This window comes from Colobus angolensis, unplaced genomic scaffold (genome assembly GCF_000951035.1).
Source record: "Colobus angolensis palliatus isolate OR3802 unplaced genomic scaffold, Cang.pa_1.0 Scaffold111, whole genome shotgun sequence".
Lineage (NCBI taxonomy): Eukaryota > Metazoa > Chordata > Mammalia > Primates > Cercopithecidae > Colobus > Colobus angolensis.
Window position 1 is genome coordinate 5,120,021 of NW_012112142.1, and position 20,296 is coordinate 5,140,316.

At 38.2% G+C, this 20,296-nt stretch overlaps 1 protein-coding gene across 1 annotated transcript in view; it reads right to left on the bottom strand.

Annotated features, from left to right (window-relative positions):
* Nucleotides 1-20,296, bottom strand: part of ARHGAP10 (Rho GTPase activating protein 10) — a 341,948-nt gene that overhangs the window by 114,716 nt on the left and 206,936 nt on the right. Inside the window, exons 14-15 of the mRNA XM_011956701.1 lie at nt 14,479-14,553; nt 7,728-7,815 (exon numbers count right to left, since the gene is read on the bottom strand). Coding sequence (XP_011812091.1) covers nt 7,728-7,815; nt 14,479-14,553 — 163 coding nt within the window. The remainder of the gene's footprint in view (nt 1-7,727; nt 7,816-14,478; nt 14,554-20,296) is intronic.

A 20,296-nucleotide genomic window follows, 5' to 3' on the forward strand; every position in this document is an offset into this window, starting at 1 on the left:
GAGACCATCCTGGCTAACACGGTGAAACCCCGTCTCTACTAAAAAAAAAAAAAAAAATACAAAAAAAAATCAAAGATGCACAAACAAAATTTTTTAACATATGCAAAGCCAAGAATATTGCCAGGAATAAAGAAGGCCACTTCATATTGACAAAGTGTCAACTCGTCTTGAAGCCAAAACAACACTAAATGTTAATAGATCTAATAAGAGAGCCCCAAAACACTCAAAGGAAAAACTGACAGAACTACAAGGAGAAATGGGCGAATACACAACTATAATCAGAGATTTAAATACCTCTCTGTTTCAGTAACAAGTAGAAAAATCAGGATACAGAAGATTTGAACAAAAATATCAACCAACTTAATCCAATCGGCATGTCCTTCACCTAAATGACACTTCACTCAAAAGCAGAACACACATTCCCAGCACATACAGGCCATTTATTTTCCAAGATGAACCATATTCTGGGCCATGAAACAAATCTCAAAAACTAAAAGGGCTTAAGTCATACAGAGTTTCTTCTTTGATTACAACAAAAATTGAATTAAAAATCAGTAACAGAAAGATAGCTGGAAAACTCGAAAGAGAAGCTAGAAAGTATTCTGAAATGAACGCAATAAAAGCACAACATATGAGAATTTGAGGGATGTTGGTAAAGCAGTACTAAGGAAATTTCATGCTACTAAACACCTATATTAAAAAAGAAGAAGGGTGGTAAACCAAGGACTTCATTTTGTACCTTAATGAGCTATGAGGGGAAAAAAAAGTGTAAATTAAGCCCAAAGTAAGCAGAAGAAGAGAAATAAAAATCAAGCAGAAATCAATGAAATAGAAAACAGAAAAACAGAGAAAATAAATTAATCCAAAACCATATCTTTAAGATAATCAGTAAAATTGATCAATCTAGCCAGAATGATTAGGAAATAAAAAAGAGAAAACAAACAATGCTAGCAATGAGAAAGGTGACTGCAGAATCAGTGCAGATTCTGAAGTTATCAAAAATAAAGAAATACTATGAACAATTTTACGCCCATAAATTCAACAATTCAGATGAAATGGACAAATGTCTTAAAAGACACAAGCCACCAAAGTTCACTCAAGAAGAAACAGATAACCTGAGTAGTCCTATTGAATTTGTAGTTAAAAATATTGCCAGTAAGAAAACTAGGGCCAGATGATGTCACTCAATGAATTCTACCAATATAAGAAAGAAAAACTACTGATTCTATACAAATTCTTCCATAAAATAGAAGAGGGAATAATTTCTAACTCATTCTGTGAGGTAAACTTTATCCTAATATCAAAGCTAAACACATTATGAGAAAGGCATTATGAGAAAACTACAGACCAATATCACTCATGAACATAAATGCAACTATTCTAAATAAAATGTTACTAAATCAAATTCCACAAGATAAATAAGTTGGGTTCATAACAGGAATATAATACTAGCATAATATCTAAAAATCAATGTACTTCACCAAACAAAAAGAAAACTGTATGATCATATTGATAGACAATTTAGGAGAAATACCCTCTCCCACAAATTGTACTAGAACTACTGGAGATCCCCATGCAAAAATGAACTTGAATTCATACCTCATATCTTATGTAAAAATTAACTCAAAATGGATCATAGAACTAAGTGTAAAACCTAAAACTGTAAAACTTACAGAAGAAAACATAAAAGAAAACTTTTGTGACCTTGAATAAGTGCCAAGATTTCTTAATATAGCCTCAAAAGCACAGTCCATAAAAAGAAAAAGTGATGAACTAGACTTCATCAAAATTAAAACTTCTCTTTGAAAGACACCTATTGAGAGAATGAAAAGAGGAATCACAGAATGAAGAAAATATTTGCAAAGCAGGTATCTAAGAAAGGACTTGTACTCAAAATATATTTTTTTAACTTTTAAAACACAATAATATGACAATCTAAGTTGTAAAAATTGGGCAAAAGATATGCACAGACACTTCACCCAAGAAAATACATAAACGGAAAATAAGCACATAGAAAAAAAGTTCAACATTACTAGTTATTAGGGAAGTACAAACTAAAAGAACAATGAAATACTATCAAATACCTGTTAGGATGGCTAAAATGAAAAAGACTGACCAGCTTAGGAGCTGGCAAGAATGAAAAGGAAATGGAACTTTTGTACAGTGTTGGTGAGGATGTAAAGAAATACATCAACTTAGGAAGAAAGTTTGTTAGTTTCCCAAAAGGTTAAGCATACACTTACCACATGATCTCAATACTCCACTCCTGGGATTTATCCAAGAGAAACGAAAGCCTATGTCCACTCAAACATAGGTATACGAATGCTTTTAGCAGCTTTCTGTGCAATAGCCAAAAGTTACAAGCAAGTTAAATATCCTTCAACAGATGAACTGATTTTTTAAAATGCTGGTTTCTCTATAAAATCGTCCATTAGTTAGCAGTGAGATGGAATGAACTGGTGGTATATGCTACAACACAGATGAATCTAATTATTCTAAGTGAAATAATACCAATTTCAAGTATATGCTGTATAATTCTATTTATATAAAATTACAGGAACTGTAAAGTAACATATCAGTAGATGAGGCTACTTCGGTGGGGTGAGAGATTTCAAACAGCAGGAGGAAACTTTTGGGGGTAATAATGCATAGGGTCACTATCTTGATTATGGTGGTAAGTTTCAGAGGTACACACATATCAAACTTATATGCAGCTTATTGTATGTCAACTATGTTTCAATAAAGCTGTCTTAAAAAAACAAATAAAAACAGGCCAAGCATGGTAGCTCACACCTGTAACCCTACTGCTTTGGGAGGCCAAGGCGGGAGGATCACTTGAGTACAGGAGTTCAAGATCAGCCTAGGCAACAAAGTGAGACCCTGTCTCTATTTTTTTTTAATGTTTTGAAAAGAAAATTGAAAAATAAAAGAAAAAAATGTTTAGGTACATATATTCCTTACATACAATTTACAATGCTATAGTCACATACAAACACAAAATGACAACCAGAAACTAAAATGTAATGCACGAGTGAAAAAGTCTTGCTCTTATTTTCCCTCCCTCTCCTTTTCCCCTACATTCCCATTTCACAAAGAAAATGAAAAAAAAAAAAATCAACTATACCACAGGCTAAATAAGGAGAAAAAAGGGCCAATCCAAAGAAAGTCTTCAGGAGGTTTGTTTCAAAATATGGAAAAGCAGGAGGTAACAAAGAAGAAAAATGGTTATCCAGCAGAGAAGGAAAGTTAAAGGGTGCTGAAAAGAAAAGCGGGGTCAGTCAGGGGGATTGAGAACCCATAGAAAAACATTTCTTTTCCGATAAAAATGAATTTGTATCTGAATATCTTCTACAAGTTACTTATATCATTGCCATATGTCTAGCTAAGCAATGCAGCGTAAGAAAATAAATATTGTTAACATTAGGGAAGCAGCCATAAAAATGACAAGTTCCCCATACAGAATGTATGCTGAGTCACTGCAACTCTCAGCCTCCCACCTGACATGTTTTTGAGCCACCTCTCTTTGCCACTCGTTGGGATCTGTTGGGGGATACAAATCATAATATTTACCTAAGCTGGCATTTCCCTCCCAAAAAGTCCCATTACAATTTCCAGGCTTAAAAGAAGTTTCCTCCAGGTAAAAATGTTTGACTAGAAACATCACAAAACCACTCATTTGTCCCCTCACAACAGAAAACTGCTGTAATGAATATGTTTCTGAAAATCAAAATAATGGTCTGCATAGATAAGAAATTCAGAGGGCTGGTAATCAGCTTTCTAAAACATGAGAAGTAAAACAAAAAAAACAACATTGCCTCAAGTCAGTAGACGGAAAAGGGAGATGCCACGCATTGGTCCACTGCACATACTTTTCCTTCTCCAAGACCCTGGAGGACCTGCTTCTCGTTTTAGTTTGGTGCTTTGGGGCTTTGGCTGTTTTCCTCCCTCCACCTCCACCATCCCATCCAATAAGATGGCTGGGTTATTTGCAGTGAGAAGAATTCAAGGGCAAGAGCTTTTTTGGGTGAGAAAAGCTATATTCAGCTTCACGCCATGGTGCCGTGAGTGACAGAGCTGGGGCTCCAACCCCGGCAGGCAGGCTGGCTCCAGACCTCCTGCTCTTGACCATCACACTGTATTACCTCTCATGCAGAAAGAAATACACTTGCTTGGGCCAGAATCCTGTTGCCAAAATGGAGGTAGATAAAAACTCAGTTTTATCCCATTTGATGCATCACCAAAATTTTTTTTAAAAGTGTCAATTAAATCCTAATTACTGCATTTTCCATCGCTAAAAATAACATAGGGGAAAAGAACAGCAACCCAACTTTCAAATCTCCCAAGGCATCTGCCATCTTATGATAATTCACTTTATCACATTCAGGCAGAATGTGTATTTTGTTAGAAGTGAAGTTATATAATAATAACATCTCATAATGTCGTTCTGTAGGCAATGTTTGTTTAAAAGTGAAATTCCATAGGATGAAGCAAGGTAATAAAATAAAAAGGCAGAAAAAGCAACACAAGACCAGGGGCAATAAGGAACTAGCTTCCGAGAATATCAAGATCCAAAAAGAAATCCTATGTACTAAATAAAAAGAGCCTCTAGTTTATTAAACAAATTCCTCCCACACAGCAAAAGAAAAGAACCATTTGGAATGGAGGAAAAAAGAAGGCAATTTATTGCCAAAAAGGTGGATTTCCACCCTTAGTTTTCCATCATCTCAGTCAATCCCTTTACCTGCACTGCTATGAGTCTACCAAACAGTAAAACGGATTTAAAGCGATCTCCTAGAGTGGCAGTACTTCTTCTGGTCAAGTTAATATGTGCAATTCATTGTATGTTTATATCCCTTACCTACTCTTTCCTTCATCTAATACAGCTTTCTCAATCTCAGAATTACTAACATTTTGAATCAAATAATTCTTTGTGGGGGGAGGGTAGGCTGTCCTACGTACTGCAAGATGTCAGATGCCACCAGATGCCAGGAGCACTGCAAACCAGCAATGGTGAAAATCAATAATGTCTCCAAACACGGCCAAACATCCCACTGGGTGGGCAAAATCATCCTCAGTTGAGAACCACTGTTCTAATTTCTCAGCCACAAGTACAGCTCCAAGTAGATGGGGATACTGCAGTGAACAAGACTTAAAAGATGCCTATCTTCAGGGAACTTAAATTCTAATCCTAGGGTTGGGAGTAACAAGATTCATTTTTACCATAATCCTCATCTAAACCACAGTTAGTCGCTATCAGTGGCAATACTGATATAAGTATACATCCCTTTATCAATTATGAATAACAATAGTGCACATGATAGTTTAAGAAAAAATTTAGAACAGTGGCTGAAAACATCTTCTTTATATAAAGCACTTGAAAATAGGTAATACATACCTATTACCCACGGATAAATTTTGTATCATTAAAAAGTGGGACAACCAGACAACCCAGCCTGCCTGATGGTAAACACCAGAAAGAATATACCACCACTACAATGTATTCTTGAAATAAAAGAAAACCTGACTCTAACAAAGCCTATTGGAAAAATCTTTATCTACAGGACACAGGATGGCTAAAGAAACATGTTAAATGTTATCATGAAAATATAATCAAAAATGACCCAGGTTCATCAACAAATAAATGCCAGTGGTAGAGGAAGGGAGGAAATGCAGAGATTAAAAGAATCTTAAAACCTATCAACCAAGTGAAATGTTGGCACAGTTTAAATCCTGCAGGATTTAAACCAAATATAAAAAGGCTTTTTTGAAGACTGTTGGTAAAAATTGAACATAGACTGAATGCTGGATATTAATTTTGTTGTGCATAATATATTCTGATTGACTTTTAAAAAATGACTTTTTGAGGCCGGGCACGATGGCTCATGCCTGTAATCCCAGCATTTTGGGAGGCCAAGGTGGGCAGATCACAAGGTCAGGAGATGGAGACCATCCTGGCTAACATGGTGAAACCCTGTCTCTACTAAAAAAAAAAACGAAAAAATTAGTCGGGCATGGTGGTGGGCGCCTGTAGTCCCTGTTATTCAGGAGGCTGAGGCAGGAGAATGGCGTGAACCTGGGAGGTGGAGCTTGCAGTGAGCTGAGATTGCGCGACCGCGCTCCAGAGTGAGACTCCGTCTCAAAAAAAAAAAAAAAAGAGTTTTTGAGATACTCAAGTATTTATGGGTACAGTAATATGATGATTCAGAAAATCTTTAAAGTATTATATATAAAAAGTGGCAGGTAGATCCCAGCACTTTGGGAGGCTGAGGCGGGTGGATCACCTGAGGTCAGGAGTTCAAGATTAGCCTGGCCAACATGGCAAAAAAAATCAGCCAGACGTGGTGGCGAGTGCCTGTAATCTCAGCTACTGAGGAGGCTGAGGCAGGAGAATTGCTGGAACCCGGAAGGCAGAAGTTGCAGTGACCCAAGATCATGCCATTGCATTCCAGCCCGGGGCCAACAGCGAGACTCTGTCTCAAAAAAAAAAAAAAACAGTGGCAGGTAGGAAGATTAATGAATTAAGAAGGATGGAATGTTGATAACTCAAGAAGCAGGATAATAGAGCCATGAGGGTTCATTACACTAACTTCTCATCTTATGTATCTGAAATTTTTCATAATTTTTTAAAAATACAAAATATGTCATATAAAGTGGATTCCAATGTATCCACTGGAACCAAAATAACTTTTACCTGGAAAACAACCCTATGTATGGTTAAAAAGAACTGGTCCTGAGGCCGGGTACGGTAGCTCACACCTGTAATCCACACTTTGGGAGGCCAAGGGAGGCGGATCACTTGAGGTCAGGAGTTTGAGACCAGCCTGGTCAACATGGTGAAATCCCGTCTCTACTAAAATTACAAAAATTAGCCAGGTGTGGTGTGGCAAGCCTGTAATCCCAGCTACTCAGGACGCTGAGGCACGAGAATTGCTTGAACCTAGGAGGCAGAGGTTGCAGTGAGCCAAGATCGTGCCACTGCACTCCAGCGTGGGCAAAAAGAACAAGACTCCATCTCCAAAAAAAAAAAAAAACTGGTCCTAGGTCATTTGTTTGCCATGGAAAATCTAAGTCCCCAACAGAACCACAGCATATAAAAATTACAGTTGTGATCTTTTTTCATTTTTTTAACTGTCTATATACTTACTCTTCACTTAACCCTGAGCTTACCATTATTTTCTTTAAAACAACAACAACAACAACAAAAAAACAGTGACTCATAAAAAATGCTACCCTCTCCTAACTCTAGTCCTAAATATTTTCTATTATCAATAGAAAACAGCTTTATCTTAAAACCTCACCAAGTAAACTTCTTTTCAAAGAGCTTTGCATTGACATGTCATAAGCCTTAAGTTCAAATCATTTAAACTTTAAAAAATCATTTCAGCATAAAATATAAAGACATAATGAATTCAATAAACAGCCTTCATTCCATCATCAGCCTCAAAGAGTTGTTTCATAGTGTTTAATTCTTAAAATGTACATCCACAAGAAACGTCTATTTCAAAACCCAAGTCTATGTCAATTTCTGTTCTGTTGCAATTTACTTAATTACTGATGTTTATCTACCAGTTACCTTTCTTTCTGGGACACTGAGACACCTGAGAAATTTTCCCCTTTTAAAGTAAGGCTTCATTTAAGTATTGATATTTATGTACACAATTGGCATCTGTTGTATGTTACAGACCCCAATAGTCCATTCTTCTATTTTGCTGCTGAGAAGCGCTTACCTCAAATACTGTTTCAGGGCACTTGTTATTGTCTTCACTTCCCAATCTGCAGAATTCTCCAGGTCCACCTCATGGCACGTTTTTACATCTAGTGAGCAAGCAAACAACAAAAAAATAATTAAAGCCTTGAACATCAAAGGTCCTCTTGTCTAGCCTACAAAGCTTCCATTTTTAAATGAGCAAACCACAATCCTGCAGTTTCCTAGGAAAACATTATATATACAATTTCTCTAAAATACTATAAGATATGTTCTATGACTAGACACTTCTGGCACTTCAGAAAATCTGTAGTAGAGATCAAAGCAAAATAAGAGATGGGTTGGGAATAAGGAAGAATTAGACATAGTGAATTATTTCAACACCCACAATGTATTTCATGTATAGCTATTATCATCATCGTTTGTATTTCATGTATAGCTATTATCATCATCGTTAACAGTATCACTCAGTAGCCTTGGCTTATAGCAAGTGGCACTTTCAGTTGTATGCATATGATTTGTTTTAGGTGGCACTGCTGCTCTCATACTGTGTACTGATAGAGGCAGGAGACAGCCAAATAAGTAGGGTAGAGTCCCCAGAGAACCTCCGACCCACCCAGGTCACTGTGCACATGAGGCTTGCCTAAACATGCCCAGGGTGAAAGTTTCGGTCTTTAACACATGCTCAGTAAGGGAAATAAACCAATGTGGAGTGCCTCAGACTAAGGGCCCATATGCACACTGGGGGAACAGGGCGGAGCTACCGCGAATTCCTGCCTTATGCCAAGGAGGAGCCAGACCTCTTCAACTCATGTGTGGTGGCCTTGCGTTCAATATGAGAGGTGGGAGCCGGCTGGTGGGACCCCCTCTCTTTGCTGAGAGCTCCCCCTTAGCTTAATAACTTCCACTCTCCTCACCTTTCACTGTGTCCACATGTCTGATTTTCCCTGGTGGTGACACAAAAACTCGGATTTAGCCGAATCAGGGAGCAAAAAAATCCTGCATCATTATGACACAGAAAATTGCGGGTGGCACCATGAATGGCAAAATGACTATCAGAATGGCAACAAACTGGTGAAAGGATGATAAACTTAGTCTCAGATTTTCAGGATTTCTGTTCATTAGATTATCTTTCTGAAATTAATATATGATCAACCAAAAGAGAAAATGACTAGATAGAGACTTAAAAAGTCATTTACAGTTAACCTTTCACATTAACACTATAATATATACACTCATCCAGGAAATATTTACTGGAAGCCTCTGTGTAACACTCCAGACATTCATTCTAACGTAAACTAGTTTTCTTTATCCAAATAGTGCGTACTGATGTGTTTCTTACAAACATCCTTTCAAATGATAAGTCAATAGGGTTGCTCCTTTATAAAGTAAAAGAAAAAAATTAAATTCAAAATGGCTAGTAAGTTCTAAAGAAAAGGTACGTGGTACCAAGAAAAAAAAAATAGGAGATGGGAGAGTTAGTAGATTGTGGAAAGGAAAGCGTCAATCCTGGTAGAACTAAAATGAAAGGATGGCAGGAAAGGCAAACCCCTAAGGAGTATGGTGGCATCTTTGACTCGTATAACTCTGGGCTGGTACACTCAGCTGTGGCGTGGTGGCGGGGAGGAGAGCAGCATGGGTATCAAAAAGCTGGGCTTACATGCCTCTAACAACCTGGCCCAGCCATACTACCATAAGCGAGCTCCAAACCTATCTGAACTTCAGATCTTCATCTGCACAATGGAAATACTGTAAATGCTCTCACAGAACTATTAAGAGCATCAAGGTAAATGAAGAACGTATACAGATTTCCATAAATAATTAAATGTAGTAAGTTATTACCACTGCTGAGTCACTAAAAAATATAAGCAAGCAGTGATGGTACCTGCCCAAAGGCAGGAGGCAGGAAACGGGTTATGACGAATGATAATGAGCCATCAATATCAATTTGCCTGGTTTTCTACACGCCTACTATGCAAAGGAGAAAATAAGAGATTCACGGAAAAGACTGTTTCTCCCTCACTCCACGATGATGTCTTAACTAAGATGAAAAAAAACCTACTTGTTTCAAGGTTTTTTTCCTCCCTTATACTGTATTTGTCTTCATAGAGAAGGAAACATCTTGTTAGTATTTCCTTTCTAAAAACACTAAAAAGAAAAACCTGTCAAAATGGGACCACCACATTAAGTCATGCATGCCACTTAAAAAGTTTTAGGCTTGGGATGATGAAGGGTGGATGATAACTCGATGTTGGGTTGAAACTTTCTGAAGATAAAGTAAAACAGGAAGTGATGGTTATTTCACAGCCATAGTATCATACATATGAGGTCAATTACTCAAAGGTCTGAAGACTTTTAAAGCACTTCAACATTTCTTGATTATAGCAACTGACAGCAATATGCAATAAACTACAACAATGGCAATTGACACTGATTACATTTTGATCAGTTCCTACAATTCAGAACTCATTTGTTACTGAGCTTGTCAGACAAGCCACAGATACATTCAAGAAATCAAATTAAGCACCCTGATTAAAGGTGCAATCCTTTATAACTAGGACTAAATAATTCTGTTCTAAAGCCTTTGCCAACCAATTACTTCAGTAACTGAATATTCTCTCTCTCATTAAATCAATTATTTAAATCTCATATTAACATACAAGTCAGATAACATTTTCAATCAACTTGCTACCAGCAAACCACCTTTTTAAAATCCAAGAGGCTTCTAAAGGAAATCTTTTATTTCCAGCTTTCTACCAAATTATGATTCTGTATTTTGAGAATCATATTCTTTCCATGGAAAAATAAGCCATCATTCTAAATTCATGGAATAAAAAGCAGCTGTCATATCAGAAGCAAATGACTACATAGCGTCTATGTTACTCTCTCTTAAATTTTCACTGTTTTCAAATAGCTCAATCATCCCTAGCAGTCCTTTACAATCAGTAAATGCACTGGGACTAGGCAGAATTTAATAATTATTTGGGATTCAAACGTGAAAATACATTTGGAGGGTTTTTGCTTCCTTTCTGACCAAGGAAGGACACTTCATGGATTTGTTAAAAATCTGAACTAACAAGCACAGATAAAAAGAGTTGACTTTTTATTTGGGTGAACGTTTCACACTTACATAACCACTGGTCATTTTTTTTGAAACTGAAAATCTGCAGTCCCACCTAAATGCAAAGTGCAATTTTATACAGCTGCTAGCACCCTACTCAACACTGACTTAGGTCCAATTTTAAAGTACTTGAAAAAGCACAATGAATGGATGAATTTTGAAAATATGTCTTATAATAAAAAATCAGATATTTTTCAGCTACGTTAGTTCACTTTTTTCCCCAATCTATGCAACAAAGTTGTCCTACAAAGGAAACAAGGTAATGGTTTTCAAGTAAAACTCTTATCGTTCCTTGTTTTCTGTGGTTTTATGTGTGAAAATAAAGTCATCCAGCCCTTCTTGCAAATCAGATTTAGAATTAACCACTGAGCTCACCAGACCACACAAGTTACTACCACATTTTCTCACAATTTCCTCTTCTCCTGCTCTGATGTTTTAAAGTAAAGTAGGGAAGAAGGAATAATGCGTAACAATTCTACCTCCTATCAGTTCTAATCTACCATGAACTATTGTAATTGATATTTTACATTCTCACTCCATTTACTAAAAAACCATGACTCACCCAAAGACAACTCATCTGATATTTCTCCCTGCCTTTCCCAACTGTGCTGTTTCTACTTCACAAAAACAATAACAACTTCTACCGAATCTGTGCGCCCTGTCTTAGAGGCTGCAAAACGGAAGAAAAAGGCAGTCATCTGTTCATATGGGCATGTTCTTTCAGCACCTTAAGAAGCTTGGTCCAGGGAAAGGCTCAGAGGCTGCTGGAAATCCAGTGTACAGTTGCCTTAGGCTCCCAGAGGGGAAGAAAACTAAGAATGCCCTCTCATCACCAGGTGGAGCAAGGCAGCTGCCTGCTCCTTTACCTGGCCTCGAGGAGAGTAACTGCCTCTCTATTTAGACAATTTTGTATGGTCAATGTCCTTGCTATTTCATGTCAGCTGGGAGATAGGAGAGAAGGAAACAAGGGGGAGAAAATAAAGAGGATAAGGAGGGAAGAAGGGCAGGAGAAGGAAGAAGGAGAGAAGGAAAATGGAAAGAAACATTTTTCTCTATTTTAATATGAAATATGAAGGGAAAAAACACACCAGAAAAAAGAGACAAATGAAAAAACATGCAAGAGATTAAGCATATGTTTTAGAAATCATCATAAACTTTTACCGAGTAAAGAAGACTTAAAACACTTCAACAAACAATACAAAGTATTTTGTGTAAAAATGGCAATAAAAAATTCTAAAGTAAATAATTACCTCTCAAGCACTACAGAGAATTAGGTAAATGGCAGCCCTCCCCAAAAAATAGTACATGGCTTGGGACTGTTTCTCAAATACTTAAAAGTTAAATTATTTCCCATTTCTACAAAGACAATGCACTACAAACAAAATGTTCTTTGAAAAAAATTCAAATTTGAAATAAACCTATTACCTTCAAGGATGATAATAATAAACACTAATTATTTAAAAAAGCAAAGTTAAAAATTTGGCAGACCCACACTACTTTTTCCTCTTCAGGATATATATGTAACCCTCTAACAACGCAGCAAAATGGGAGAAGTTGGAGAAAAACAATACCCCTACGATTATGTAGACATGACTATTCAAAACTCTAAAACCCTTTTTTTGGAAAAGCCATTAAATTATTCCCATTTGAGCACTCAATCTGGATAAAAGGAAAGAAATAAGGAAACATTAAATTGATTAGGAAACAGCAAGTAAATATATTTTGTCAAGGGCTAAGGTTTGTATTGGTAGCATAAGGTAATAAATGATATTAATGCTAATGAAAATCCAAAGTTTTTGATTGATAATCTTAAATTCATAGAAGGAATTATTTATAGATTACTCAAAACAAAGGTATATTGTGTAAACCTCTTAAATGAATGGCTTAATGAGGAGGTAACAAGTCAGTAACTGTCTCACATCAATTCTCTAACTTTCCTCTGTTTGCAGAATGGTATTACTGAAAACATAAGCATTTCCCTTGCCAGCAATATGTATGAGGTTGCATCACACTTACGTCCTGGGCTTCTCTACTCTGAGGCTCATGAAAAGTAGAAATAGTTTTCCAGGTCATGAATTTTTTGAGGGTTTAGATATTTAAAAACACCTTTTAAGTTAAGGACTGGCTTGGGACATTTCCCATGAGCAGAGCAAACTACCACGCTGAGTTGCGCAGTGCTGTACACGTAGAATTTTATGAGATGACCAACAAATTTTGAGACAGCTTAACACTTCAAGGTGACCACAGAAAAACCCTTGTTCAAACTTTCCTTGAACAGGAACAAGATGATAATAAAAATAATGCCAGGTCCTTAGGATCAATTTACCACCAAAATGTGCCTTTCAGTCCACATTTCCCATTCTGGTATCAACATACTCCTCCAGTTCTAATCATCATAACACCATCTTGGAAATGAAAGAAGTGTTTCTAATTTTAAAATTAAGTAAAAGCAGATGCTGTAGTCCCATTAAATTCTTCCAGCTGCTACTGAACCACTGGCAACCTGAGTCTATTTAATTTGGAGACCACTAATGGTAAAAAGGAAAATCTGACTGCCAAAATTGCACACCCAAGTTAAACCAGAGAGGCAGAAAATGAAAACAGCTTATGGAAGCGAATGTATTCTAATAAGGCTCTCCAACTGATGATGGGCAATTTTTCCTGTGGTTAATAGCTTACAAAAGATTGTTGCTTATTAAATCCTTAATTCAAATATAGCCAAACAAGCAATCCTATCCGTAGCATGGCAGTTGATTTTATTCAACTTGGCTCATGCTTCCTAAAAATGAGTCTTTGCTATAATGCTTTAAGATGCTGACAGGTTGGAATGTATTCACAGCACACCTGAGGGCATTGTTAATATTAATTAATGAAAGTAAGATATCAAATAAATTAATATGTAGCAAGATCATAATGACAGATTGGTTTGATACACAGGCCCTCTAGCCTGATGAGTTATCATCACTCTTCAAGAGGCAGCCTGTTTTGGGGTGGGGGAAAAATGGAGTGTCTTACAGGTGGCAATGAACTGACAGCAGTGTGTAATGTAAAAGCGCTTTGTCATTCACATAACGTCTGGGGTAATGAAATGAATTCACTCTCTGGCTTCCTCTAGTCTGTGACGCCAAAGAACACTGTGTTATCAGCACAGATGGAGCATGCATGGTTCTGGAGGAGAGCCTGGTGTGAACTACAAACAAGCCACTGTGAATACCAATGAATCCCTGAGAATCAGACCCTTGCTGTCAAATGACAGTTTTGGAAGCTCCATAAAAATGAGCTAGTCCCAGTGGTCTTGTCCAACCAAATGTACTGTCACAATTGTGGACAGGCTATTTGGAAACCACGCAAAGCATAGAGGCCTGACTGCCACTTTCCTGTGAGAAGCAAGCACATGAAGACAGTCAACCAGGAGGTGCATTCTTTTTTCTTTCATTTCTTAGTAAGAGGTAACAGACAATCTATCAATCTATACTGATGCAAATACTAATCTACTTCTGTGGTTCAATTGTCTCTGCTCAGCAGAAAACTCCTGTAGGAAGTAGAGGAATGGAATCACAAGTATTCTCCACATTACTATGAAATATTAAGCTGTGAAATCAATGAACATATACAAATAACACATGGAAAAATGATTAGAAAAGAGGCATACCCATCAACATACTCAGAAGTCTCTGGACCTTTGAACTCACCCCTACAACTCTGTACAATCCTTGGTCATTTATACCTATGGGAAGAAACAAACTATGAGCAAAATAGAAGACTATCATATTTTAAAAGCCATCAAACAGTTGCATTCAGAATCTTTGCTAACTAACATTAGCAGCATTCCCGTTAACTATAAAAATAACCTTTGAAAAAAGCAAGTATTTAACAACTTGTTTTACTAGCTTTTTATCTGTAAGTTGTGGTTAAAAAATAATCTCAGCAAACAATGTTCCATGTGGACAAAAATGAAATGCCTCAATGCTAGTAAGTTAGTTAAGTATCATGGATACATTGAAATGAATACCAATCCAATTTGTAAAGATGCACTAAAACTTTTATGTTTATTGTATTTACTTGTTTACATATTCAAACGTTTTAGCCTTTTAAAAATATGGTGATGATTAGTACACAGAAAGAAATCATTGCTTGGACGATTCTTGAAAACCATGGAAATTCATTCGAAACTAAAGCAAAACTGTAATTTTTTTAAAGTTGTTACAGGCCCTGTCCAGTGAGGAGTTCTGAAACTTCAAATCAATATCACCACAAAGTATACTGCAAAACAAACCAAATCAATGCATCCTCTCTCTCTACAGAGATCTGAAAACAAATTGTCCCTGAGAACAAGAGACATATAAAAGGTACCGTCAAACATAATTTGGTATGCTCAACAAATATCCTTATCATTTGGATTCTGATCTGAACAAATCAATGATGAAAAGACATTTTTGATGCAATTAGGAAACTCTGAGTGGCACCAAGGATATGTAAGAAAATCTCCGTATGTTTAAAGTTGCATCCTGAAAGGGGTGAAAGTAACCTTACATTTACTTTAAGAAGGAAAAAGGGATAGATGAAACAACTGTGGCAAAATTCTGATAATTATTGAATCTGGATGAGAATATGGGAGTTCATTATACCAATCTCTCTACTTTTTTATGCTTGAAAATTTTCATAGTAATGACTTCCAAAAACTGTGACTTATATTTACTTCTCAAACGAGTTGCAGCTTTCTGGCTGTGTGTTTATTTTTCTCCACTATGAATGTTAAAGCGAACAAGAACACAACTGGCTGACAGGCAGATGATGCCTCTAATCCCCAAAGTTTCCAAAACAAAATAACACAACAAAAGGCCATGGAATTTGCCCACGAGGGTTTACTTTCTTTTCACCTCCCTGCTTGGAGTGATGAAAAGAATACTAGTCAGAGTCTAAAGAACTGGATTCAAGTCAGTTCAGTCACTCATGAGGAAGACAGGAAACCTCTTGGAGTCTCTATGCTGTATCTGAGATCAAGGACTGCATCCTATACCCTATGTTATGCTGGGAGAGAAATGAGATGATACTAACACGTGTCCTATAGATGGTAACTCACAGTGCACACACAAAAGCATTCATTCTTCCTTGCCAAGTTTTGTCCCTTCTTTTTCTCTTTGCTTTTTTAAAAATTATAGTTACATATACTATTGTTTTTTAACTTTTAAGTTCAGGAGTATATGTACAGCTTTGTAACATAGATAATAAACCTGTGTCATGGCATTTGTTGTACAGACTATTTCATCACCCAGGTACTTAGTACTCATTAATTATTATTCTTGATCCCCTTCCTCTTTTGACCCTCCACCCTCTCATAGGCCCCAGTGTGTGTTGTTCTCCTCTATGTGTCCATGAGTTCTCATCATTTAGCTCCCACTTATAAGTGAGAACATGCAGGGTTTGGTTTTCTATTCTTGCATTACTTTGCTAAGGATAATGGTCTCCAGTTCCATCCATGTCCCAGCAAAGGACATGAACCTCGTTCCTTTTTAGGGCTGCATAGCAGTCCGTGGTACCTTATGTACCACACTTTGTTTCTTTTGGAGATGGAGTTTCACTCTTGTTGCCCAGGCGAGAGTACAATGGAGTAATCTTGACTCACTACAACCTCCGCCTCCCAGGTTCAAGTGATTCTCCTGCCTCAGCCTCCCAAGTAGCAAGGATTACAGGCATGAGCCACCGTGCCCAGCTAATTTTGTATTTTTAGTAGAGACGGGGTTTCACCATGTTGGTCAGGCTGGTCTCAAACTCCTGACCTCAGGTCATCCGCCTGCCTCAGCCTCCCAAAGTGCTGGGATTACAGGCAAGAGCCAATACGCCTGACCCCACATTTTCTTTATCCAGTCCATCACTGATGGGCATTTAGGCTGATTCCATATCTTTGCTATTGTGAGTAGGGCTGCAATAAACATACATGTGCATGTGTGTGTATAATAGGGTGATTCATATTACTGGGTATATACCCAAAGGAATATAAATTCTCTTTGCTTTTTATTCTTTATTTTTCAAGTTTTGCAAATGTCCTATTTTTCCTTCTGTTAAAGGCTGAATTGTATCCCCCCAAATTCATCTATTGACATCTTAATCCTCAGTACTTCCAAATTTGACTGTATTTAGAAATAGGTCTTGAAAAAAAAGGTAATTAAGTTAAAATGAGGTCACCAGGGTGGGCACAAATCCACCATGATTGGAGGCCTTGTAGGAAGATATGAGGACACAGACATGTACAGAGGGGGACGATGGGAAGACACAGGGACAAGACAGCCACTCCCATGCCAGATAGAGGCCTCAGAAGAAATCAACCCTGCTGATAGCTTAATATTGGACTTGTAGCCCCCAGAATTGTGAGAAAATTGATTTCTATTGTTTATCAGCAACCCCCATTCCCAACCTTTTAGGCACCAGGGCCCGGTTTCGTGGAAGACAATTTTTCCACTGACAGGGGTGGGGGATGGTTTCAGAATGATTCAAGCGCATTACATTTATTATTAGATTCTCATAGGAGCACACAACCTAGATCGCTACATGTGCAGTTCACAATAGGGTTTGCACTCCTATAACAATCTAATGTCCCACTGATCTGACAGGAGGCGGAGCTCAGACCATAAGGCTCGCCTGCTGCTCACCTCCTGCTGTGGGGCCTGGTTCCTAACAGGCCACAGTCTGGGGATTGGGGACCCCTGGTTTAAGTCACCCAGTCTGTGACACTTTATTATGGCAGCCCAAGCAGACTAATAATTACTCTCTATCTCATTAGAGCTTAAAGAACCAAAGAGCAAAGGTTAGCCCTTAGTCTAAGTCTACTCAGAACTCTAAGGAGTCACAGCAGCAGAGGCACACCTTCCTGAAAGGGAGCGCTCAGTGACTACAAGGGAGGATAAGGAGGCTGCAAAGCCCTGCCAGGAGTTGGGAAAAAGAAACGGAAGTTGCCAAGAAACACAAAATCAGAGACCTTTTGAGCCTGATACAGGAAAAAAGATTGAGCCTCATTCCTTCCTTCTTTTTGGAAGCCAGAAGGACATGTCCAGATGGTTTAAAATACCACAGGGTTTCAGTACTACTCTAGTTAAGAAACCTAAAAGTGTTTGACCTCAGTGGTAGAAGCCAAAAGAGCAAATCATATTCTGCATTCAAACAAACATGCCTCTGTGAAAAGGGCCTGAATTATATGGAAAGATGAAATAAGAACGCCACTTCGGCAATAATAATCACTCTGTGCCAGTAATTACTATCAAATAATTGATCAAGTTCAAATTCATCAATCTGAGAGAAGTAGAGTTAATTGCTAATGCATACTGAGAGGTGCAAGGGGGAATTAAAGCTACTCAACACAGTTTTTACATTTTTAAATGAAATTTAAATAAACCTTGCACAAAAGCAGCTTGGAAATAGCACGTAAAATACATACACTCCAGTCTTGTTGGATTTTCTATTTCTTGCTACACTGTTCTCAAAGGCTCTGAACTAAATGAGAGGTGGAACATTCTTTTTATCTATGAACACATATATGTTCATATAAAAGGCATCAAACACATTTTAAGGATATAAACCAACCAATATGCCAAGGCATATTAGTGAGTTTATCATGTCCTTTCCAGCTTCTTTTCCAAATTTCCCTGTCAACCAAAGGGATCACTATTTCTGATCAACAAGTATTAAAAATTTGAAATCTTTAACTTCTTCCCTGTCACTTTCCAAATGCAACAAGTCAATGTCCACTCTTTCTTCAAACTTCAGACTAATTTCTGCCTCTTCAACACAGTCTTGAATTTCATGCACATACATTTATTATGGAATCCCTAAAAAGAAACACACAACTATAATTCATTCTGAACACTGTCTTCTATCTTCTTATTTTCAAACCACTATTATTATCTAACATTCCCTGGATCCCCATTTAAGAGCAAGCCTTCAGATCCAGCCCACATCCTCTAGCCTTAACAAGTATGTAAGGCACACACACGCACAAGTCCATGCCGGGCCTCACCTCATCTTCCTACAGGGACTGCAGTGTATTCAACTTAATCACAACAGACGGCTTGACCATCACCCACAAATAACCAAGTTCATTGCATCCTCTGCGGCTACATTCAGGCTGAAGTCTCCCCAGTAGGCATGCTCTTCCCCTTCTCCTCACAGATTTATTCAACTGTCATATATTTATTCATCAGATATGTGCCAGGTGCTATTCTGGTTGCCCAAGATTCGACAGTCAGTAAAATTCCCATCTAAACTTTCAAAATCGGATAAAAATCCCCTTTTTGACACCAGCCCACAGTGACATTCCCTTCTTCTAAACATAACTCATAATTAATTCCTTTTAACACTTGATTACATTTAAGTATTTTTAGTTTTAAGACAGGGTCTTGTTCTGTCACCCAGGGTGGAATGCAGTGGTGTGATAACAGCTCACTGCAGCCTTGACCTCCTTGGATCAAGCAATCTTCCCATGTCAGCTCCTCGACTAGCTGGGACTACAAGCACATGCTACCACACTTGGCTGAATTTTTTATTTTTATGTAGAGAGGGGGTCTCACTATGTTGCCCGAGGCTGGTCTCAAACTCCTGGCTCAAGTGGTCCTGCTGCCTCAGGGCATCTCAAAGTGCTGGGATTACAGGCAAGAGCCACTGCACCCACCAGGGTACATCTTAAAACAAGTCCACAATCTTAAGTAACAATTCCCAAAATCAAAAGTGTTCATGGATAGAGGAGTGGCATCACCAAGATGGTGGCATAGAAAGTAACCTGCTCATATCCCCGTGTGACAGTAAGAATTCCGCATCCATCCATCATCAAATTCTGAGGGCATCTCAGGATTCAGGTAAAAGTTTGTGAAACCTTGGTGGAGCCCAAGACCTGGGAGGGTCGCTTTGAGAGTGCAGACCAACATCCAGGTGGCTGATGTGCCACAAGCTTGCTCCTAGGTTCAAGCATGACAGTGGTCCAGTCCTCCAAGGGACTTGGCTACAGCCCTGTTTGGCCTTGAGCCTGCAGCTGAAACTATCTGCCAAGGGGTCCAAAAGGAATCTTGTATACTGGTGCTTTCGCAGAAAGGTTTGTCTGCATACTAACAGTGGTCTCAGCAGTAAACCAGAGATTTGCCCTGTGGCTTCACTCCAGGGCCCCTCAGCCAAAGTCCCAACTCAGGCTGCTTGCACAGGGACCCAGAGGGAGACTCATCCATGTCTCGCAGCCTGGGAGCCTGAGCCTTCCAGATGGGCTTGCCAACCTCTGCCCCACAATAGATACCTATGGGGACCCAGGCTCAGCTCCCACCCCTCCCACTGCAATCAGGGAACAATCTTGTGTTGAGACCTACTAGGAGACATACACCCAAAAGAGCCTGGCTCTCCAGCCTCTGCCCCACAGCAGATCCCAAGAAGGCCTCATCTCAACTCCAGCCCATTCTGCTACAGTCAGAAATTCATACCACCCATGCAGAGAC